This window comes from Lolium perenne, chromosome 2 (assembly GCF_019359855.2).
Source record: "Lolium perenne isolate Kyuss_39 chromosome 2, Kyuss_2.0, whole genome shotgun sequence".
Taxonomy (NCBI): Eukaryota; Viridiplantae; Streptophyta; class Magnoliopsida; order Poales; family Poaceae; genus Lolium; species Lolium perenne.
In genome coordinates, this window is record NC_067245.2 from 222,387,982 (window position 1) to 222,412,122 (window position 24,141).

At 46.5% G+C, this 24,141-nt stretch overlaps 2 protein-coding genes across 2 annotated transcripts; both read right to left on the bottom strand.

The window, feature by feature from the left end:
• Positions 1–3,084: 3,084 nt before the first annotated feature.
• On the bottom strand, positions 3,085–3,828 carry LOC139835737 (probable L-type lectin-domain containing receptor kinase S.5). Its single transcript, XM_071825601.1, has one exon. It carries the CDS (start codon positions 3,826–3,828, stop codon positions 3,085–3,087), a length of 744 nt encoding a protein of 247 aa, XP_071681702.1.
• Positions 3,829–6,253: 2,425 nt separating this feature from the next.
• LOC127334995 (probable L-type lectin-domain containing receptor kinase S.5) lies at positions 6,254–16,350 on the bottom strand. Its single transcript, XM_051361569.2, has 2 exons — positions 14,833–16,350; positions 6,254–7,077 (listed from the first exon to the last, which is right to left on the bottom strand). Exons 1-2 carry the CDS (start codon positions 16,175–16,177, stop codon positions 6,290–6,292), a joined length of 2,133 nt encoding a protein of 710 aa, XP_051217529.2. The 5' UTR covers positions 16,178–16,350; the 3' UTR covers positions 6,254–6,289.
• Positions 16,351–24,141: the final 7,791 nt, after the last annotated feature.

The window sequence follows — 24,141 nt, forward strand, 5'->3', positions numbered from 1 at the left end:
CGCCAACGTGGAACCTGCACAACACAACCAAAGTACTTTGCCCTAACGTAACAGTGAGGTTGTCAATCTCACCGGCTTGCTGTAACAAAGGATTAGATGTATATTGTGGATAATGATGTTTGCAAAGAACAGTAGAGCGAGAATTGCAGTAGATTGTATTCGATGTAAAGAATGGACTGGGGTCCACAGTTCACTAGTGGTGTCTCTCCCATAAGAAATAGCATGTTGGGTGAACAAATTACAGTTGGGCAATTGATAAATAAAGAGGGCATGACCATGCACATACATGTTATGATGAGTAGTGTGAGATTTAATTGGGCATTACGACAAAGTACATAGACCGCTATCCAGCATGCATCTATGCCTAAAAAGTCCACCTTCAGGTTATCATCCGAACCCCCTCCAGTATTAAGTTGTAAACAACAGACAATTGCATTAAATATGGTGCGTAATGTAATCAACAAATACATCCTTAGACATAGCATTGATGTTTTATCCCTAGTGGCAACAGCACATCCACAACCTTAGAACTTTCTCACATCCTTTGTCCTGCATTTAATGGAGGCATTAACCCACTATCGAGTATAAATACTCCCTCTTGGAGTTACAAGTAACGACTTGGCCAGAGCCTCTACTAATAACGGAGAGCATGCAAGATCATAAACAACACACAGATAATAGATTGATAATCAACATAACATAGCATTCATTATTCATCGGATCCTAACAAACGCAACATGTAGCATTACAAATAGATGATCTTGATCATGTTAGGCAGCTCACAAGATCCTTCAATGATAGCACAATTAGGAGAAGACGACCATCTAGCTACTGCTATGGACCCATAGTCAAGGGGTGAACTACTCACACATCACTCCGGAGGCGACCATGGCGGTGAAGAGTCCTCCGGGAGATGATTCCCCTCTCCGGCAGGGTGCCGGAGGCGATCTCCTGAATCCCCCGAGATGGGATTGGCGGCGGCGACGTCTCTGGAAGGTTTTCCGTATCGTGGCTCTCGGTACTGGAGTTATTCTCGACGAAGGCTTATGTAGGCGGAAGGGTAGGTCCGGGGGCGCCACGAGGGGCCCACACGCTAGGGCCGCGCGGCCCTAGGCCTGGCCGCGCCGCCCTGTTGTGTGGCCGCCTCGTCGCCCCACTTCGTTTCCCTTTCGGACTTCTGGAAGCTTCGTGGAAAAATAAGATCCTGGGCGTTGATTTCGTCCAATTCCGAGAATATTTCCTTACTAGGATTTCTGAAACCAAAAACAGCAGAAAACAGCAACTGGCTCTTCGGCATCTCGTTAATAGGTTAGTTCCGGGAAATGCATAAAAATGACATAAAGTATATATAAAACATGTGTGTATCATCATAAAACAAGCATGGAACATAAGAAATGATCGATACGTTGGAGACGTATCAACATCCCCAAGCTTAGTTCCTACTCGTCCCGAGTAGGTAAACGATAACAAAGATAATTTCTGAAGTGACATGCCATCATAATCTTGATCAATACTATTGTAAGCACATGAGATGAATGCAGCGATTCGAAGCAATGGTAAATACAATGAGTAAACAATTGAACCATATAGCAAAGACTTTTCATGAATAGTACTTTCGAGACAAGCATCAATAAGTCTTGCATAAGAGTTAACTCATAAAGCAATAAATTCAAAGTAAAGGCATTGAAGCAACACAAAGGAAGATTAAGTTTCAGCGGTTGCTTTTAACTTGTAACATGTATATCTCATGGATAGTTGTCAATGCAGAGTAATATAACAAGTGCAATATGCAAGTATGTAGGAATCAATGCACAGTTAACACAAGTGTTTGCTTCTAAGACAGAAGGAAATAGGTAAACTGACTCAACATAAAAGTAGAAGAATGACCCTTCGCAGAGGGAAGCATTGATTGCTATATTTGTGCTTGAGCTTTTATTTTGAAAACAAGAAACAATTTTGTCAACGGTAGTAATAAAGCATATGTGTTATGTATAATATATCCTACAAGTTGCAAGCCTCATGCATTGATTACCAATAGTGCCCGCACCTTGTCCTAATTAGCTTGGATTTACATGGATTATAATCGCAATACATATGTTTTAACCAAGTATCACAAAGGGGTACCTCTATGCCACCTGTACAAAGGTCTAAGGAGAAAGCTCGCATTGGATTTCTCGCTTTTGATTATTCTCAACTTAGACATCCATACCAGGACAACATAGACAACAGATAATGGACTCCTCTTTAATGCATAAGCGTTCAACAATAAATAATATTCAGAGATTGAGGATTGTTGTCCAAAACTGAAACTTCCACCATGGATCATGGCTTTAGTTAGCGGCCCAATGTTCTTCTCTAACAATATGCATGCTCAAACCATTCAACTCATGATAAATCTCCCTTAATTCAGACAAGACGAACATGCATAGCAACTCGCATGATATTCAACAAAGTGTTGATGGCGTCCCCAGAAACATGGTTATCGCTCAACAAGCAACTTAATAATAAATAAGATACATAAGTACATATTCAATACCACAATAGTTTTTAGGCTATTTGTCCCATGAGCTATATATTGAAAGACAAAGAATAGAATTTTAAATGTAGCACTCAAGCAATTAACTTTGCAATGGCGGAGAAATACCATGTAGTAGGTAGGTATGGTGGACACAAGTGGCATAGTTTTTAGCTCAAGGATTTTGGATGCACCAGAAGTAATCCCTCTCAATACAAGGTTTACGCTAGCAAGGTTAATTGAAACAAACACAAGTATGAACCGGTACAGCAAAACTCACATAAAAGACATATTGCAAGCATTATAAGACTCTACACCGTCTTCCTTGTTGTTCAACTTAGAGAGACCAATCATGCAAACCAAATTTTAGCAAGCTCTATGTATTTCGTCATGTTTGTGAGATTTTGTTATTTTTACGGAGGATAAAATATAATGTATTTCAATATGAAAATTTACATACTGATAGATTACAACATTCTCTACGTCTATATTTTTTCAAAATTTTCTAAAACTTTAAAATAAAAAAATTGGAAGTTTGAAAAAGAAAAACAAAACAGGAATGATCCTCGTTATCTTAACAGCGACGCGGTTATGACCGTGCTGCAGGTGGCCGAGCTGCCCGACGTGGACATCTCCCCGTCCTCGTTGACGAGACCAAACGGCCGCACGGGCCACATAAACGCCGGCCTGGATGGCGGCACGTCCGGCGGCGGGGCAGCGCGCGTCAAGATCTGCAGGATGGCCTGCGCATTTGGCCGCTCCCAAGGGTTGGGGTGGCTGCATGCGAGGCCTAGCAGCAGAAGCCGCTCGGCGTCGGCCTCGTCGAACTCGCCAGCGAGCCTAGGGTCGACGGCCTTGAGGACGCTGCCCGCGCCATGGAGCTCCCACGCCTCGTCCAGCAGCTGGCTGCAGCCGGCCGGGTGGTGGTAGGAGTTGCGGCGGCCGCAGACGATCTCCAGAACGACAGCGCCGAAGCCGAACACGTCCGACTCCCTGGTCGCCCTGCAGGTGTGGAAGCACTCCGGCGCGATGTAGCCCAGCGTCCCCCCTAGGCCGACCTTGTCAGTGTAGGAGGTCTTGTCGGACTCCAGGGCGCGGGCGAGGCCGAAGTCGCCGAGCCTGGCGTTGAAGGCGGCGTCCAGCATGATGTTCGACGGCTTGATGTCCCGGTGGATCACCATCTGGTCGTAGTCGTGGTGGACGTAGTTCAGAGCGGACGCAACGCCGGCGGCGACGTTGTAGCGCTGCTCCCAGTTGAGGGTCGGAGCATCCGACCGGCCGAAGAGATGCTTGTCCAAGCTGCCATTGGGCATCAAGTCGTACACCAGCAGCAACACACCATTTTGATGGCACCAGCCTGCAAATTAAGAGAGCACATAGGACACTTACGTTTTTATCGCACAGAAAAAACAGCTCGAATGTGGATGTGCGACGTGATTAGTTCTCAACTGACTCGCAATTACCAGTATCTTAGTTCACAGCCAGATGACATCAAATTTCGATTGCAATCCACGTTGTAGCTCATAACTAGCATGACTTACAAATAAAAAATTGAACGGTTAGTAGTTTTTTTAGTTGCATCTTCACTTGCAATTGAAAAAAATTACAATCCTATTAGCAACAAAAAAAAACTCAATTATAACTTAACTTGCAACTCCCATGCACAAATCATGATGCAACCAGGCGGTGTAAAACTTAGCTGAATACTAATTTATTTCTCAACTAGCTAAAACTAGGGAAACAAAATTAATTAGAGCCCTTTTACGATGGTTGGCAAGTACTTCCTAGTACTACCCAGTATTACCGCTTCGATTTATTTCAGCCGTTGATCTCACGCAATTAATTAGCAATTCATAAAACCAGGGCCTAGGGGTATTACTGTAACTTCTCACCCCGCACGATGGGGATCTCGGCCAACGGCGATGCAGGATGCACTGATCGCGCCAAAGTACGGGCCTCGCCGGGGCCGCTGCTTTTTGGGGACTTCCCTGCGCCTCTGCCCGCCTGCCCAGCCGCCGCCCACCTGCCCTAGCCGCTGGAGAGCATGTTGCGGTCCGCCGTCTCTGCCCACTGCCCCGCCGCCTCCTTCCGGCGAGAGGTCGATCTAACGGCCCCAGGTGAGCAGCCCGAACTTGTTTTTCTGCTGGATTGCAATTCGCAAATTCGTACAGACAAGTTGGTTGTTGCACAGTTCTCAAATAAATACTTGGATATGCCGTACACCTTTTTTCTCTTTGGTGATTTGGTCGGAGCCAAATCATGCAGCAGTAACGGTACTATGATCTTATAAAATTTGAGCCAATTAAATGTGCAATTGCAAATATCACTTGTTAGTCCCAGTTCGTAATCAAATCACAGTACTGCATGCTAATGCACTACTGCTATAAAATATCTCTGAAATACATTTCATGGTAAAAATGCCATTGGTTCTAATAATTTCTAAGTAATTGTTAATTTTTTTGTGGAAACCCAATGAAAAAATTAACTTACTACAATTTATTAGTATTTTTATGAACAATATACATAAAATATACGTTATATATAAGTGAAAAATTCAGAATACATGTTAAGGTGACAGCTCCTGATTAATTACAGCATGTGTCCTAGCTAGGGGTGTAAACCGATCGGATCGGATTTTGCTTATAATATATATTTTTTCTCGGATTCGGATCGGAGCGGATTTTCGCTGGTTTCAGATTCAAATGTGGATATACCAGACTGCGAATTCGAATTAAAAATGGGACAGACTCGGAACGAAAACAAAAATAGTTAAATATATGCTTTCATCGGTAGATAGTTATAGTTCTTGCAAATCTTGAGAGAGTTTTAACTTTCAGTCTTCGTCTTGTGTACTTAAGAAAAAATAGATGCAATGCGCGAAAACTCAAGCATTGATGCAAATATAAAGCTAAACATGCTCGTCAAATTTATTTGGTAACTCAATATTTACTAACCTTGTGAGATTGGTCTTGGCTTTTAACTCGAAAATCGAATCATCCGTTTAAAACTTTTAGATTATCCTAATGAAATTTCGGATAATTTGTATCCGCATGCTATTATACCATATCCTATACCGTATATGGAGCATCACTTCAGAATCGGATATTATTATCCCCTGAATCTTTAAAAACGGATATGGATACCTTTAAATTTATCCGGGACAGATTTTAGTGCGAAAATTATCCTATCCATTTACACCCCTACTACTAGGACATGACTCCGTTAGAAATAACTTTTTAATAGATAATAAAAAGCCAAAAAGCTCAACGTTAAATTAGTAACAACGTCAACGGCGGAAAGGTACATGACCCGTTCAAAATGACTTTTTGAGAATCCGATCAAACCCAGGCATCATATATATTCCAAATGATCCGACAATGGATTTTTTTTTAGCCGGGCTACATGTAGGCCAATGTTTGAATCTACGGAAATTTCGTTTTAAACATGTTAAAAATGCGAAAAATATTGTGATATAGGTAATATTGTAATCTACAAGTGTGTAACATATTGTTTTTTGGGCTCGTTAAAAATAACAAATCTCGATTTCATCATTGGTGAACAGAAATGAAGAGTACACTACAATCTAGATTTCGTCATGTTTGTGAGATTTGTTTATTTTTACGGAGGACAAAATATCATGTATTTCAATATGAAAATTTACATACTGATAGATTACAACATTCTCTACGTCTATTTTTTTTCAAAATTTTCTAAGACTTTAAAATCAAAAAATTGGAAGTTTGAAAAAAGAAAAACAAACTAGAATGACCCTCGTTATCTTAACAGCGACGCGGTTATGACCGTGCTGCAGGTGGCCGAGCTGCCCGACGTGGACATCTCCCCGTCCTCGTTGACGAGACCAAACGGCCGCACGGGCCACATAAACGCTGGCCTGGATGGCGGCACGTCCGGCGGCGGGGCAGCGCGCGTCAAGATCTGCAGGATGACCTGCGCATTGGGCCGCTCCCAAGGGTTGGGGTGGCTGCATGCGAGGCCTAGCAGCAGAAGCCGCTCGGCGTCGGCCTCGTCGAACTCGCCAGCGAGCCTAGGGTCGACGGCCTTGAGGACGCTGCCCGCGCCATGGAGCTCCCACGCCTCGTCCAGCAGCTGGCTGCAGCCGGCCGGGTGGTGGTAGGAGTTGCGGCGGCCGCAGACGATCTCCAGAACGACAGCGCCGAAGCCGAACACGTCCGACTCCCTGGTTGCCCTGCCAGTGTGGAAGCACTCCGGCGCGATGTAGCCCAGCGTCCCCCCTAGGCCGACCTTGTCAGTGTAGGAGGTCTTGTCGGACTCCAGGGCGCGGGCGAGGCCGAAGTCGCCGAGCCTGGCGTTGAAGGCGGCGTCCAGCATGATGTTCGACGGCTTGATGTCCCGGTGGATCACCATCTGGTCGTAGTCGTGGTGGACGTAGTTCAGAGCGGACGCAACGCCGGCGGCGACGTTGTAGCGCTGCTCCCAGGTGAGGGTTGGAGCATCCGACCGGCCGAAGAGATGCTTGTCCAAGCTGCCATTGGGCATCAAGTCGTACACCAGCAGCAACACACCATTTTGATGGCACCAGCCTGCAAATTAAGAGCACATAGGACACTTACGTTTTTATCGCACAGAAAAAACAGTTCGAGTGTGGATGTGCGACGTGATTTTTTTTTTTTGACAATCAATACCACATATATTCATAGCAACAAATAGTACATGGTAGAGATACAACTGACTCCAACGATTACAAAATAAAGTCTAAAAGATAGTAACAAATCTTCGAGGTCTTCAATTTCTTTCTTCTTTCAGAACACAATCGTGTACTCTTCTGAAGGCAGCCAAAGATAGATAACGAACCATAGACCTGTACCGATGAAAGTTCTCCCATAACTTTTTGAGCCGCAATGCCAAGGCTGTGTGCACGCACGAAACCATTAAAGCAGTCATACAACATCGGCAAGAGTACCAACACCAGTATATCAGGGAATAATAACCAACTAGCTTTGTCGTCGTCGATGGAGAGTCGAGAGTACGAATCACCATTGTCGAGGACGTAGCAGCCGGGACAAAAACTGTGAGGATAATCCTCTTCGCGGCAACAACGACAAAAGATCCAAAATCGATCTGGCGAAGCAAGATCCGAAGACCCATACCTAGAAAATTGTGATTGTTCAACACCACAATTGACGCCGGGAAGAAGATCTCGTCGCCGAACGAAAGGCCGAAGATCACTTATTGCAGACGATGCCATCTCCATTGAGGGGAAACCAACAAGAAGGCGACTACCAAAATCCTAACATAATCTAATGAAAACAATACTTTTATTCGAAACTCCACGCATAGATTGGGTTCCCCACTCCTCCTGACGCCGGCGAAGCCGACCGGAGGAGGGGGAACCAATCTATGGAGGAGGATGCACTGGATGCGGCTAGGGTTAGGCGGCGGCGTGATTAGTTCTCAACTGACTCGCAACTACCAGTATCTTAGTTCACAGCGAGATGACGTCATCAAATTTCGATTGCAATCCACGTTGTAGCTCATGGCTAGCACGACTTACGAACAAAATTGAACGGTTCGTAGTTTTTTCAGTTGCATCTTCACTTGCAACTGAAAAAATTACAATCCTATTTGCAACAAAAAAAACTCAATTATAACTTAACTTGCAACTCGTATACACAAATCATGATGCAACCAGATGATGTAAACTTAGCTGAACACTAATTTATTTCTCAACTAGCTAAAACTAGGGAAACGAAATTAATTAAGTTGGAGAGGAGCAGCCGCTGCCAATGGATCTGCAACTAGCAATATTTTATCCTAAACCAAGCAAATGCGTTGTCAAAGTGATGGATGGCTCACATACTACGAGTCAATCATGTATAATAGAGCAGTGCTATACGTATGATCAAATTCTACGACAGTTTAGTACGATCAGACTCATATCAGCATCTGTCAGCAGGTGGGACGGATCACGGGAATTCCCCTCCTGAGTCTGTTCGTACAGAAATCGTAACCATTTTATCGTATGTGAAGCATTTTCGTGTAATAATATTTCCCCGGCTTCAACCCCATCTCGACGGCTACGTCGAGAAGCTTGTGGGTATGGTGTGGTCTTCGAGGATTTCGTCTGGCTGTGGGGATCTTCGGATCGTCAAGGAGCTTCATCGGCAGTTCATCCTACTTCTTCGTCTCCGGGACGGATGTGGTCTTTTCGACCCGTTCGGCGACTTCCCATCCACAATCAACAACGTCAGGCTAGCTCAGGGAGGAGCGGCAGCGGCGGCGCGCCGTCGGCACGGTCTGGAGGTTGAAGATGAAGGGCTTCTCAAGGATCTCGTTGTAATTTTTGTTTTTCTTGAACTGCTTTGTACTGTTCGGTGTTTCTTTTAATGCCAGTGTCCTATTCGCAAAAAAAGCATTTTCGTGTATAATATTAGGATAATTTATTGTCACAATCTAAGGGGCTGTTTGGATTGGTGCCGGTGGCAGCCACACCAAAAGATTGGCGTTGACCGGCATTGTAGGCCACCGTTTGGATTGAAGCCCAGCTAACCAAGCCATACCAAAATTTTGGCCGCTGCTCACGTTTTTACGCCCACGCGCTGGCGAAACAGGGGCGAGCGATTGCTTCGCCAAAATATTGGCATGCCCCTGATTTGGCGTGGCAGGCCTGGACAAAAACCAAACAGCCCCTAAGTGTTCTGGATCCTCTTGGGACAATCCTATGATGCCTATCATTTTACTTTTGTTTTTCACTTTTGAATAATTTAGAATGTTTCTAATTCGGTTTGTATCAGTGATGTTGGCTAGATGAACTAATCCATTTCAACTCTCCCATTTCAGATATTCTCGAGAGTCAAGAAGCAAATAATTATTTCTAGATGGATTGGTATGTTTCAATTATAAATACTTTTTAATCTCTATATGTAAGCGAAGGGAGCATGACGTTTTAATTCTGGTTACTTGTGGGTGCAGAACAGAAAACATGCTGGTAACCAAACTGTGACCATTTGCTTTCTGTGTTAAATATGAAATAATATCGGCTTGGTACAATCCTCTGCTGCCTCTATTTTTTAATACTTCTGTTTTGGTTTGTGCCAGTGATGTTGGCTAGATGTACTAATCCCCTTCACTCTACCATTAAAGATTCATTATAGAGTCAAGAAATAAATAATTATTTCTAGATGGATTATTTGTACGTTCAGAATAGAAATACCAAATTGCTATATATGCTTACGACAATTCACATCCGATACATGTCATATCTATTCTCTGCATTGTGAGATGCTCTAGCCATCGGTACACGCACAACTTGATCGGCGTGGGACATGTATCATATGGAAATCATGGCATATGTTGCAGTGCTCACAGAAATTTGTACTTCTTAATGTCAGTATGGACACAAACGGAGCATGAGCTGTTAGATTGAGAACTATGTATGGGTCGAGACTAAACTTTTAATAATGAAATAAATGGCGTATATATCGTTTTGATACAGAGGGTTGGGTCATATCATACCTGGCCATGTCTCGGGCCGGGCCAGGCCTCGGGCCGGGCCGAGGAAAGCCCGACGGTTGAAATTCAGGCCCAAGCCCGACCCGGCCCGACTAATTACCCACCAAGCCCGTCGGGCCGTGGGCTGGGCTGTAGTGTAAAATGGCATTTTCGGGCTACCCAGGCCTGGCCTGGGTGTCAGGCCAACATTTCTAGGCCTAGGCCCGAGTTTTTCAAGCCAGGCTTTGGGCCGGGCCTCGGGCCGGGCTGCCCATGGCCAGGTATGGGTCATATCCCCCATTTTGAAAAAAAATACTATAATGATTTCCTATTTACACCGATAATAACAATATATTATATAGTGAAATCGTACTTAACGGTGGAAGCGCGTAACACTATAGTTTTTTTATATCACCATTCACTATAGGAAGTAGGCAATCGATGCACCTCACATGTTTCGTACGTAGTATGACCTATGTAGTGCTTTGTTTAGAAACACACACAGCCAAATAATAAATTTAATACTATGTAGGTAACAAATTTTACCATTGCCTAGAATATTCTTTCTTCCAACACTAGGGATTTCTTCGAGCTTCATCCTTAACAGATCGATCGATCAAGTCAAAATACAGAGAGAGACATGGCAGTTTTACAGTTAAATTTAAATAAGGCATGCGAGAGGATTTAGTGATTAGGTATGTACCTACGCACGCGCCAACCAGCGTTGGATTACCTTTAAGATTCTGCTATCGCAATGAGTGAACTGACAGCGACACATCGTGCCAATAGAAATCTTCTTTTCATTGTCTCTTGTCCTATCTTATGGACCAGATGCTGAAAGAAGTCTCACTGTCCATCTCTCTCCGTGAGCTCTCTCTTCTTGCCTTCCAACGAACCGAAAATCTTTGCAATACTCTATCCGTGCTCACTTTCTCATATGGAATTAAATCCCCTTTCTTTCTCGATTTGTATTTCAGATACTAACCCGCGGAAGCAATGACCTCGGCGATTCCAAGCAACATTAGTACCAGAAAAGCTCGGAATCCAATTAGCGAGCCAGAGATGACAAACATTCCACATCTAAGAGATTCCTTAAAAGGGCCAAACTCGTATAATAACCACCAAAATACGGGGTTGGGCTCTACCCGGCCATCTAGCAGGCCCTCCCAGTTTTGATTACGGGGCGCTCTTCGTCCCCTACTTGTGCAGGGTGGGAGCGGGAATAGAGGGCCAAACCAGTATCCTCCCCTCCACTGCGCGCGAAGGGTTTCAGCGAAACCCAACCGCCGCCGCCACCCGATCTCCTCCGCCCCGCCCTTCCCAGCAATGGCGCGGCAGGATCTCGCTGCCATGGATCCTCCGCAAGGCCCGCCGACCGCCGGCGGTGCACCACCTTCGGCCGCGGTGGTTGATGTCCCCGTCGGAGGTCTGCCAAACGCCGGCGATGTGTCAGCCATGATCTCCGCCACCATCCCGTCGAAGAGGAAGAGTATCCCGGAGCAATTCTTCGAAGCCCATACGGCGGACGCAGCTCCGCCAGATGCCAAGAAGGGGGCAGGATGAAGACGAAGGCGGCCGGGCCGAGGGGTGCCCCGCAGTCAAAGGTAAAGACTAAGGCAGTCAGCCGCATTGGCCTCGCGCCTCCACCGTCATCCAAGGCCGCGACACCTCCTCCCCTCATTTTGTCCGCGGCGACGCCCGCACCGCCGCCACCCTCCATGGACGTAGACAAGCTGTTCGATGTTGAGTCCACAACATCGTACATGGACATGGTCAACAATTCCTCGGTGGACTTGCAAGCCGGCATCGATGCGTTCGATGGGGAGAACTATGTCGAAGGGATTGATGATGAGGAGGAGGAGGAGGATGAGGGTGACGAAGTCGTCGATGACGAGGAGGTGGTTGAGGTTGAGCCGGCTGCCGCCGGTTCTTCCGCGACGCCGAAACCACGCACGGCGAACTACAGCGAGATCGAAGACGCGATCTTGGTTCGTGCTTGGAGTAAGGTGGGGATGGATGCGTGCACCGGAGTGGACCAAGGCGGCAAGCGCTATTGGCAGCGCATCGATGATCTCTACCACCAGCTAAAACCTCGCACCAAGAGTATGGACGATATATCCTACCGCTCCCTTGAAGCCCGATGGAACGTCATGAAACCAGCTTGTTCTCGTTGGAGTGCTGCCATTGACCAAGTGGCCGACAACCCCCCTAGTGGATGCGTGCCGGAGGACTATGTAAGTTTTCCGAGTTTGTTGCTATCCATAGTATGTGTTGATAATGTGCAAGCATCACATTAATATTGTTGTTGTGCAGCCCAAGTATGCTCAACAGAGGTACAAAGACATGGCCGGCTCCAAGAACAAGGAATTTTAGTTCCAACATTGCTTTTCCATTCTTCAACATCTTCCTAAGTGGAAGTTGAGGGACAACGAACCAAAGTGCAAGAAGGAAGCACTGCTCACCATGGATGATGAATTCGAAGACATGAGTGCGAGAAATGCCGGCAAGCCAAAGGGCAACAAGAAAGCCAAGGAGAGGGTGAAGGTAGAAGGTGAAGCATCTAGCTTCCGGGAGAAGTTGGATCAACTTATGAAGTCCAAGGAGGCATTGACGATGAAGACAATGGAGACCAAGCTCCTCATCACCGAGAAGAAGAAGGAGGTGAAGCTTGCCAAGGTGGAAGCAAGGCGGGAAGATGCCAAGGTGAAGGCCAAGATGGACTTGAGGATGATCGCACTCAAAGAAGCCAAGGCCATGAAGGAGCTCTTGGCCGAGAAGAGGGAAATCATGATGATGCGCACTGACGACATGGACGAGGATCAGCTGGCGTGGTGGAAGGAGACCAAGGCGGACATCATGGCGAGGAAGAAGGTTGCGCGTGAAGCTCATGCTGCAAGTGCTCTTGGTTCGTCGACTCCTCAAGGTGAGTCTCCGGCTAGTGGTGGCGCCGCTGGCGATGGACTCGTTGATGGTTGATCACATTTGTGAACTTCCGTGGCTTGAACTTTAGCTATGATCGCGTTGTGATGTTAAAAACTATAAATTATGCATCACATATTTTGAATGTGCTATGTTTGATCTGAAATTGTTGTGAAATTATTGTCTAAAACCCTGTTTTGAGGGGTTGGCAACTCGTCCGAACTAGTAGACCTCGTATCCCCACCCCGTAAAGGATACGGGATCTGCTAGCTCGAACGAGTTTTGGTTTGTGCCAGTGATGTTGGCTAGATGTACTAATCCCCTTCACTCTGCCACTAAAGATTCATTATAGAGTCAAGAAATAAATAATTATTTCTAGATGGATTATTTGTATGTTCAAAATAGAAATACCAAATTGATATATACTTACATGCCCTATCCTTTCTCTGCATTGTGAGATGCTCTAGCCATCGGTACACGCACAACTTGATCGCAGTGTGGGACATGTATCATATGGAAATCATCACATATGTTGCAGTGCTCACATAAATTTGTACTTCTCAATCTCAGTATGGACGCAAAGCGAGCATGAGCTGTTAGTTCTGGATTGAGAACTATGTATGGGTCGAGACTAAACTTTTAATAATGAAATAAATGACGTATGTATCATTTTGATACAGAGGCCTTGTTGGGTCATATCCCCCATTTTAAAAAAATATAATTATTTCCTATTTACACCGATAATAACAACATATTATATAGTGAAATCGTACTTAACGGTGGAAGCAAGTAACACTATTTTTTTTAATCACCATTCACTATAGGAAGTAGGCAATCGATGCACCTCACATATTTCGTACGTAGTATGACCTATGCAGTGCTTTGTTTAGAAACACACCCAGCCAAATAATAAATTTAATATGTAGGTAACAAATTTTACCATTGTCTAGAATATTCTTTCTTGCAACAGTTTTTTGTTATCTCATGGTAATGAAAATCGATCCCCTGAGGGGTGGTCGCTTGGAAAAAAAAAATCTTTCTTGCAACACTAGGGATTTCTTCGAGCTTCATCCTTAACAGATCGATCAACTCAAAACACAGAGAGAGACATGGCAGTTTTACAGTTAAATTTAAATAAGGCATGAGAGAGTATTTAGTGATTAGGTATGTAGCTACACACGCGCTAACCAGCGTTGGATTACATTTGAGATTTTGATATCGCAATAAGTGAACTGACGGCGACACACGGTGCCAATAGAAATCTTCTTTTCATTGTCTCTTGTCCTATCTTATGGACCAGATGCTGAAAGAAGTCTCACTGTCCATCTCTCTCTCTTTAGTCAAAAACTGCTCACGCCGTGGAATGGACTTTCCATCTGTTTCATCTTTGTAGATTTCCCATCATTTTGTCCTTATGTCGTGAGGCGTGTTTGGATGTTCTCTCCATCCCCCGCCATTGAAACTAAATAGATAAATTAAACTATGAAAGAGTTTCGAGTTAAAGTTTGGAGAGGAAGAGAACTAAGTGCTAACTCAGTAGCAAGGTTTGTGAGTGCGCAGCCAACTTAGCCAAGTTCGAGTCTTACGAGAGACCAACTTAAATACGGTGTTATCTAACCCGTATAAATCCACTGCTGAAGATGTATCATTTAAGATTTTCACCGTTGGGCAACCTTAAAGTTTGGAGACGAAGAAGAAAAAACAAAATTTGGGCAGGCCGGGGCGAGTGCCCAATTGCCCACGTGCATGAAGAAGGACAAAATGCTACAGCCTACGGAGGCCTGGACCCTACCGAAAGAATTAGTCGTGACGAAGTCAAACCGTGGCTGATATCTACGCACGTGATCAGCGGCAACTTTTCCAACGAAGAAATGAACATGGTGAAATGGACAGATCTCATGAGATGCGAGGAAAGAAGCAGTTCTTACCGATGAGCTTGACAAGATTTCGGTGGCGGAGACGGTTGATGATGCTCAGCTCGGCGAGGAAGTCCTCCCGCCCCTTGGTGTCCGCCCCGGAGAACTGCTTCACGGCCACCTCCATGCTCCGGCCATGCTCCCCGAGCACGGTGCCGCGGTACACCACGCCGTAGCCCCCCTGACCCAGCTTCATCTTCTCGTCGAAGTTGTTGGTCCCTTTCTTCAGCTCCTTGAAGTCGAATTCCTTGGGCACCCCGGGGATGCTCCTCAGGTCAATGGCTGTACAGCGGTCGCCGCCAACCAGCTTGTTCCTCCTCACGATGTACATGCCGACGACGAGCAGCCCGACAGCAAGTGCGACGGCGCAAGGCGCCCCCACGGCTGCCCCGAGCTTCCAGTTCCAGCCGGATATCGACTTGCTGGCGGTGCTGCCGTCGTGGAGCCTCTCGACCGTCATGTTCCACATGAGCACGCAGTTGAACTGGTACTTGACGCCGGTGGAAGCCGAGAAGCCGAAGTAGGCCTTCTTGCCGAGGAGGACGGTCGAGAGGTCCAGCGGCGCGTTGAGCACGGCGGTGTCGGGCTTGCTCCCGTTCTTGGCCACGTACACCCACACGTGCCTTGAGGTGCCGTTGTAGTCGACCCACACCATGTAGAAGCCGTCGTTGACGGTGGTGTCAACGGGCGCGAGCTGGATGCCGAAGGGGGTGAGGGAAGCGGCGTCGGTTGACCGGACGCCATTCACGTCGAGTCCGACGTGGTTGTCGTCGGGGTCGTATGGCTGCTTCACCGTGTCCAGCTCCACCGCCGCAAACCCGTTGGTGGAGTTGCCGTCCGTGGACGCGTTGGTGAGGCCGAGGTAGCCGCCGTGGCTTCCCGGGGGCGGGCCGGCGGCGTTGCTTGACGCGATGACGAACGCCAGCCCTTCACCCTTGTTCGTCGCGTTGGCGCGGTAGAGGTTGATCCTGAACACGGTGGAGAAGGAGGCGACGTACCTTCCGTCGGCGGCGGAGCTGGAATTGGAGGCCCACAGGACGAACGGGGACGCCAAGAACACGCTGCCGGTCTGGTTTACGAGGAAGTTGTCTGGGCCGCTGGCGGTGTTGCTGTCCGGGGTTATCTGCAGCGTGTTCTGGGTGACGCTGGAGTTGCCGGAGAAGGTCAGATTGCCGGGGAGCTGCATCAGGGACCTGCTGAACGTGGGGAAGGAGAAGCTGGTAAACTCCTTGCCGTCGACAGTGCTGCTGAAGGTGCTGGACTGGGCGCGGACGGCATGGAAGGCTAAGCAGACGGAGATGCACGACAGCAGTACTCTTGTGGTGGTGGAGCGGCGGCGAAAGCGGGAAGGCCCCATGGATCGAGGTACCAATGGCAAACAACGTAGTGTAGGTGATGGTCAGATAAATGGGTGATGTACATGTACTGATGTAGCAAACCAAAAGGGAGTTGGTCGCAATTCGTGGGCTGTCGCTTCCCACTTGCCTCTTCCCACTACGGCACTGCCTCTTCCCACTTGCTTGTGTCCTATTCCCTTCATCAATACCCTTTAGAGTATTTTATTGGCTTGTGACAGAATGTACTGTATCTTGTTTATACTCGTTGAGATAAGTAGAGTTTAGACTCGTTGAGAAAAGGAAACAGTAACAACGCAACGAGGGATTTTTTTTAGGGATTTTCTAGTACCTCTTCAAATTTTACACCATTTAATTTATTTTGTGATTCATGCTAGTCACTAATTACAACATAAATTGCAACTGAAATTTAATGACATTATTAATTGAGAACGAAGCTAATTCTTAGTCGACCCCTTTTTAATATAGATTTTGATTTTTTTCAAAAACAATACGGCATCGGGATGGAGAATCCCGTAAATTAACTTTCCGGTTAGGCTAACCCAATAGGTCAAGAGCATCTCTAGTCGCGTTCCCAAACATTGTCTGGTTAAAACGCCGAGTCAACTATATTTTGGTAAGTTATTTTACTCTGCTTCGACCTAAGATAGATGGCGGTGGTTTAAGGGACGCCGCACCTTGGTGTCGCGCTTGGAGGTGTCCCAGCCACGTTTCCCGAACCCGGCCTCCAAATAATTTTCTACTTAAAATTAACATTTTGTTCAAAAGTTTGGAGATGCTTCGTCATGAAAAAAAAAGACATTGAAACGGATGACGAAAGAACATTCAGAAACCTTGGAAGGCACCAATATAGGGCATACCAAAAAGCTATACTAGAGGTCGGCCCTAATCTTCTTCGTTGTTGTTGTAGTCATTGTCGTTGCATGAGCAGCTGTGGTAGTGGATACGAAAAGACTCTTTTTTCATGCACATTGACGACCATCTCGAAAACGTGTTCGTAGAAGAAGTTAAACAAGCAGTCGACCTTGACGTCGTGGTTGCGGGCGAACTTCTTCCAGCCGGTCTGGAGGTAGATCTTCCCTTCCCCGTCGTACAAGACCTCCACGGTCCACTGGCAGAAGTTGCATCCTGCTTCCCACAGAGTCACCATGGCCCGTCTGCGGCCTGACGCATAGCGATCGGGCTGCCTGCGGAGACGCAAACGTCGCCCAAATATGCGTCTCAGATGCGTCTCCACGGATGCTACGCGGTCGCGTCAAGTGTTCGCCAGCGTCCGGCGAACGTTTCGTCGCGCCCACCTGGCAGCGACAATGGCTCGATGCGTCTTCTCAGGCGTGCATACTGGCGTTGAGGCGTCGTTTCGGCAGTCTGCGCCATGTTAATGGCGATGCCACGCCTATCGAGCGGCCGCCGCCCGCAACAGCCAACGAGTAATGGCAATACCACGCGTGTCGCGCCCCTCGCCTGCCTCCAGCGTATATAAAGAGGGGCGCGCGCATCTAGCCATCTCGCAACCTCCACCATAGCGCCACTCCCCACAAACCCGCGAGTGAATTCATGGCTGGTCCAGGTGGTTGGTGAGGCTGTCAAGGCCACGTGCGCGGTCTCCGATAGTCGTCATCGAGCTCGTGGTCAGCAATGGCGGTCGGGACGTGTCCCTCTCCATCGCGCTGGCGGCCTCCCGTGTGCGCGGCGATGGAGAAGACGAAGACGAAGACCTCGTCTTCGATCTTATCCCAACGAAGCGGTACGCTGGGCTGTGCTGGGCTCCGGTTGTTGGGCTGGTCCTGAGCTGCTTCTGGGCTTCCTCAGTTGGGTTGCTGCGGCAGGTAAGCCCTTTTCTTTTCTCCTTTTCTGTTTTCCTTTTTCTGTTTTGAATTATGGTTTTAATTCAGATTTGAATTCTTTTCTATTTTACAGGTATTTGAATACATGCCCCCCTTACTATGGTTTCTAGAATATTGTTTTTTATTAATATATCTCAGAGATAGTTGCTTCTTTTATTTATTAAAATAACAACTTAATATTCCAAATGGTTATATATCTTTATGGAGATGATTTTTAATTCTTTATTTTCTCAAATATGTTTTTCTTAATTAACTTTCTGATTTCTTTTCAAAGACAACATGGTTTGTTTGTCAGAACATGATAACATGTTAATCATATTGTTTACATACTTGTATTATAATGATGACTAAGTCTTTTGTTAATAGGTGTTCTTTTATTGATAACTCCAACTCTCACTCTTTTGGGCTCTAGGATTATTTTACCAAAGTTTATTTAATTGTTTAATAATTCATTATTATATTCCTTTTGTGAGGAATCCATTTATAGTTGACCTTATTATTTGATTTCTTACTTGAGAATATGTTCACTTGCCTAATATTTTATGTGCTCATTTAATTGATAAGGAATTGGGACTTAGGTTCAATTTATTTCAAGTTTACTACTATTATTATATTGGTATGAAGCCCGGTGATCAGGGGGTACGTGAGCATCCCCTGACTACTCGACACGTGTCTAACAGCATCCAATATTCCGTTAACACTCTCCAAAACGAAATGAAGACACTTGAGGGGACACTGGAGCCTCCCGTGGCACGTTTTTTTTGATTCAGAAATACATAGCACAAGATTATACACAGATTCATGCTATTCTTATCCCTGAGTCACATAAATGTGAAGATTCATACTATTCTCATCCCTGCCGATGCTGGTGCTTCTTGCGATGAATCGATCGATGAAGCCGTGTTGCGCCGATGTGGAATTCTTCCTCGCCGGCGCTGGAGAAACAGGGCAGTGAGTCGTGTCCGGCCGCGCCTCCAACCTTGTCTCACCCGACAAGGTTATACATAAAGAAGCCAATAAATCAACGGCAAGGTTATACATTTGTAGAAGCAGGTGAATGAACAAACAAAAGAGCAGCAGCAGGGCTCGAGTCACCTCTTCAGAATGTCCTGATAGCTATAGAGTTAGCAAAATTTCAGCGCGTTAGTCCACCGTAGAAGCTTATACCTGCACCGGGCGTGATTCCGGCGTCACGCAACCACCACCAACGAGGCCAGGTCCTGAGGCGGCGGGGCCATGGGGGCGGCGTTGCTCGAGCACGAGGACGACTTGCTGCGGCACCTCGACGGATTTTCCCGACGCATCTGATTTTGGCTTCCTCTGATTTGGCCTGCTCACACATCTGATTTTGGCCTCCTCCTGCATCTGATTTGGGGAAACAGTAAGCAGAACAGAGAAGGAGCTCCCTCCACCACGCGCCGTTGTTCGTCTTCGTCCGGAGAAGGAGCTCTAGAGCTTGCGGCCGCGACGGAAGAGCTCCTCGAGGCGGCGCGCCGCGCCGACGCCGGGGACTCCCCTCGCCACCTGCGCCTCCGGGGCACCCTCCCCTCCTCCACGCCGCCGCGCTCCTGCGGGATGCGCTCCTGCAGGGCCTGCCGCCCACCGCCGTGGCCGCGGTGGACGAGCTCCTCGAGGCGGCGCGCCGCACCGACGCCGGGGCTCCCCTCGCCACCTGCGCCTGCGGGGCACCCTCCCCTCCTCCACGCCGCCACGCTCCTCCGGGATGCGCTCCTGCAGCGCATGCCGCCCACCGTCACGGCCGTCCCATCCGCCTCCGTCCACGCGTGGGGCAGAGATTTCGCGGGGACGGGATTGAGTTCTCCATGAGCGCGAATTAGCCAGAGGAGGGCAAGAGGCCGCCCAGAATCGATTTCAACCCCGCCCCTCTGCGAGCGCTGATTGATTGGTTCTCGTTGGCATTTTTCGAGCGTTGTCTGCCATGGCCGCACAGCGAATGCACATGCAGCTCAGAGGCACGCAGGGAGAAAAGTAGATTTCACGGCCGTTTGATCGTTGTGAGCGTCTACTCGCGGAGAGCGAATCTAAAAGCAAATCTAATGGTGTCTAGGGGGTGCTCACGTACCCCCTGATCACCAAATCCACTCTCTTATTATATTAACTCTAGCTTGGAAATACCTAGAGTGGACATTATTCTCATCATGGTTTGGTTTTGGTTTATGAGGATAAGTGGTTGATAACCACACATGGTTTTAATTATAGGATTTAGTACTAGGTGTTTCTTATGTTCCATAATTCAACATATGATTTAATTAGATGCAATTCTAGGGTTTTATTCATATTTACCTATTGAAACATGAGTTGGAACTTAATTGTGGCTTAGGTTTTAGTTGTGATCACCCAAGTGATGCACGAACTAGGGTTGAGATATAGTTCTAGGTTATAGAGATGAGATGACACCATATTACATTGGCTAGGTTTAGTCCCCCCTCACTATTGATAGGGTGCTTGTATCTAAATACTACTAGGGTTGTCACAAGTAGTTGGCTAGACAAGGGTTTAGTACAATGCCATTACTCCTCTACTCATGATATTAGAAATGTTTTAGGGTTGCTACTGATATCCCTATGATTTCATGTGGTGGATAATATATGCCTAACATACTAGTTTAACTTATAGCTTATTCTCCTATTTCTCCAAAGCATGACCATGGCATTATCATGATCAACTTATTCTTAATAGCTCCTTCCTTAAAGTTCTTAGGGTTTATGATCATTACCCAATGGTGATGATCATGCATGGTATGGACTTCCCAAAGTATCACTAAAAGTATTTGGCTAGGGTTATACTAATTACCTCTCACTCCACAAGGGCTTGGTGACAAGGGAACACCTCGGCAATGCCTACGTATTGTAGACTAGGGTTTTGGGAGAGAGCGACGATGGAGATTCCGGGAGCGAGATTAGGCACACGACGTACCCAGCTTCGGGTCCCCTCGGTGGAGGATCCCTACGTGCTGCTAGCAATCAAGTATATGATCATAGATGTGTTTACAGGGTGTCGCCGTAGGCGGAGATATGTTGTCTATCTATTGTCTATATCGGGTGCCCTAGCTGGTTTTATATATGCAACCAGCCTAGGGTTTTACAAGAGTCCTAGTCGATTACTTCTTCGGGTTGCCTTGTTGAGCCTTCTCCATATTGGGCCGAGCCAGGTATACTAATAATGGGTACCCGAAGGGTATACCCATGTCAGTAGCCCCCGAGTGTCTAGGGAAGTCGAAGACTTGCGTAGAGACTCCAAGCATAATCACCTCCGAAGGCGAGGTCCATGTCGTAGATCATATGTAGCATAAATGATGTCGATGATTCTCGAAGTTATTTTTCTATCGGGTGCGCGACAGCTCCCGATGGGAGTAGCCCTCGAGTCTATGGGTAAGTGCTTGCACTTAGGCATAGACTCAAGTTGTACTACTCGATGAAGAACTTAACTATATTTCTAGAGGACTTGATGAAATCCATGTGCTCCCGATGGGAGTAGGCTCCACCCGAGTCGTAGAATCGAGTTGAGTCTACAAATCTTGATTGTCATAGATGATGTCGAAGTTATTTTTCTATCGGGTGCGCGGCCAGCGCTCCCGATGGAGTAGCCCCCGACGCTACAGCCAAGTGTTTGCACTTGGGTGTAGGCTCAACTTGCTTTTAATTGACACCACAATTTTTCCTCTTTCTCGTATCTTATCGGGAGGGTGAACAACACTCTCGATAAGAGTAGCCCCCGAGCCTATGGGCAGGTGCTTGCACCTGGGCATAGACTCAAGTTGTACTACTCGATAAAGAACTTAACCATATTTCTGGGCGCAACCCCTCTTTTTATCGACTCCAGGCCGTTGCTATTTATGTTGTTCAGGGATAATGGTAAATGGGGCTGGTTCATCTGACGGATCAGGTAACAGTTAACTGCTCTTGTGGCAATCCCGCAAGAACCTACTTCAAGATCACGTCCCTGGACATGATCTCGGGACCTGGCGTAATTCGTCACGTGCTGCTTAAGGACTTACCGTGATCCGAATTCCAGTAATGTTATCGGGTCCACAGCGCGTCCGCCGGGATATTTCTTCACATCTGTTGATGTGGAAAAAAGTAGCAGAGCGCAGTCTTTGGCGATGCCACGCCACACAGGACGGATCCCGGGGTCTTACCTTAGCAGAGTTTTGCGGCATTCAGAGATTATTCGTGACTTTAGCGCTCTGAGAATATTTTGTCAAGTGCCTTGTTCGGCTGATGCAATGACCCATTTTGCGGGTTCTTCTATTTTTCTCTCGGGCTTGATGAGACAGCCGAATATATTGGTTATTCTATATTGTCGTTTACATCACCGATGCTCTTGCTTGGAACAATATAACGAGTCAATGGACCCGAAGATTTGTCCACCTCTTTTTTTTTTTGGTTCCTCCTTGATGAAAATTTCGTCGAGTTCCTCCTTCAGGAAAATTTCTTCGGGTCCTCTTTGAGGACAATTCTCCGGGTCCTCCCTGAGGACAATTCTTCGGGTCCTCCCTGAGGACAATTCTTCGGGTCCTCTTTGAAGATAATTCTTCGAGTCCTCCTTGAAGATAATTCTTCGGGTCCTCCTTGAGGATAATTTTTCGGGTCCTCCCTGAGGATAATTCTTCGGGACCTCCTTGAAAATAATTCTTCGGGTCCTGTTCTTTCTTGAAGACAATTTCGTCGAGTTCTCCCTGTAGATAATTTCGTCGGGTTCTCTCTTATATACTTTGAATTTTGCTTTCTCCTGCACAAATAAACAAAGTTTTTCTATCTTTCTCTTGACTCTCTTTTTCGCATGGGGTGTCTGACAAGGTATTAACTTGTCAATGCCTACAGATTGTAGACTAGGGTTTAGTTGGAAGTAGAGGGCAAGTAGATCTCGAAGGTTTCAGCCGAAAAGTACTCGACGATTATGAAACTAGGGTTTGTAAACAATGATTCGATGATTTCTGCGTCCCTCGACTCCCCCTTATATAGGAGGCGGAGCCGAGGGATTCGTGTCATACAAGTTACAGAGTCCGGGAAGGTTTCTAACTCATCCCGCAAGATTACAAATAACACTTCCTACTACAACTCTAGCTTTCCTTAATAATATCTTGGGCTCCCGAATCTTCTTATTCTTCGGGTAATGGGCCTTCAGTAAACCCCAGGTACTATCTTCGGCAGGCCCATTTGGGATGCCTATGTCAGTAGCCCCCGAGATTTTTCTTGAATCGCAGAGTTAAGGAAAATCTCCACTGTTTATTTTTATTTGACAACTTCAACTTTTCTATATTTCTTCTCATAAACTTCTATATTGTACAGGGATAATGGTAGTTGGGGCTATTTCATCTGACGGATCAGGTACTAGTTAACTGCTCTAGTGGCAATCCGCAAAAACCTACTTCAAGATCACGTCCCTGGACATGATCTCGGGATACTGGTGCAAACTTCGACAGGTGCCGCTTAAGGTCTTACCATTCTGTCGAGTCCCAGTAAAATTTATCGAGTACCTAACGCGTCCGTTAGGATTTTTCTTCGTATCTGTTGATACGGATAAAAGTAGCAGAGCGCAGTCTTTGGCGATGCCACGCCCAGCAGAACGGATCTGGGGTCTTACCTTCGCAAATTTGCGGCATTCAGAAATTGATCGCAACTTTGGCGTTCTGAGAATATATTGTCGAGTGCTTTTTCGGCTGTTGAAATGGCACATTTAATCGAGTCAAAGATGACTTATATCGATCTCCCGATGGGAGTATATGCAGAGTTATTTATAACTCGAAATATACTCTTTTTGCTCTGCTATCTTTCTTTTTTCTCTCTTTTTTTTTATGATTTCACCGGGTACGCGAACAGCGTTCCCGATGGGAGTAGCCCCCGAGGCTACAGCCAAGGACTTGTACTTGGTTGTAGGCTCCACGCCTTATGCCGCTATATTTTCTTTTTATCTCCCAAAGTTTTATAATTCCTCGGGTGCGCGAACAGCGCACCCGATGGGAGTAGCCCCCGAGGCTATGAGCAAATATTTGTATTTGATCATAGGCTCACGCCATTTCTATTTTGTCTTTCTGGATCTTTTTCTTTTTTCCAAAGTAGCCCCCGAGCATTTGATCAAAAACTTGTATTTGATCA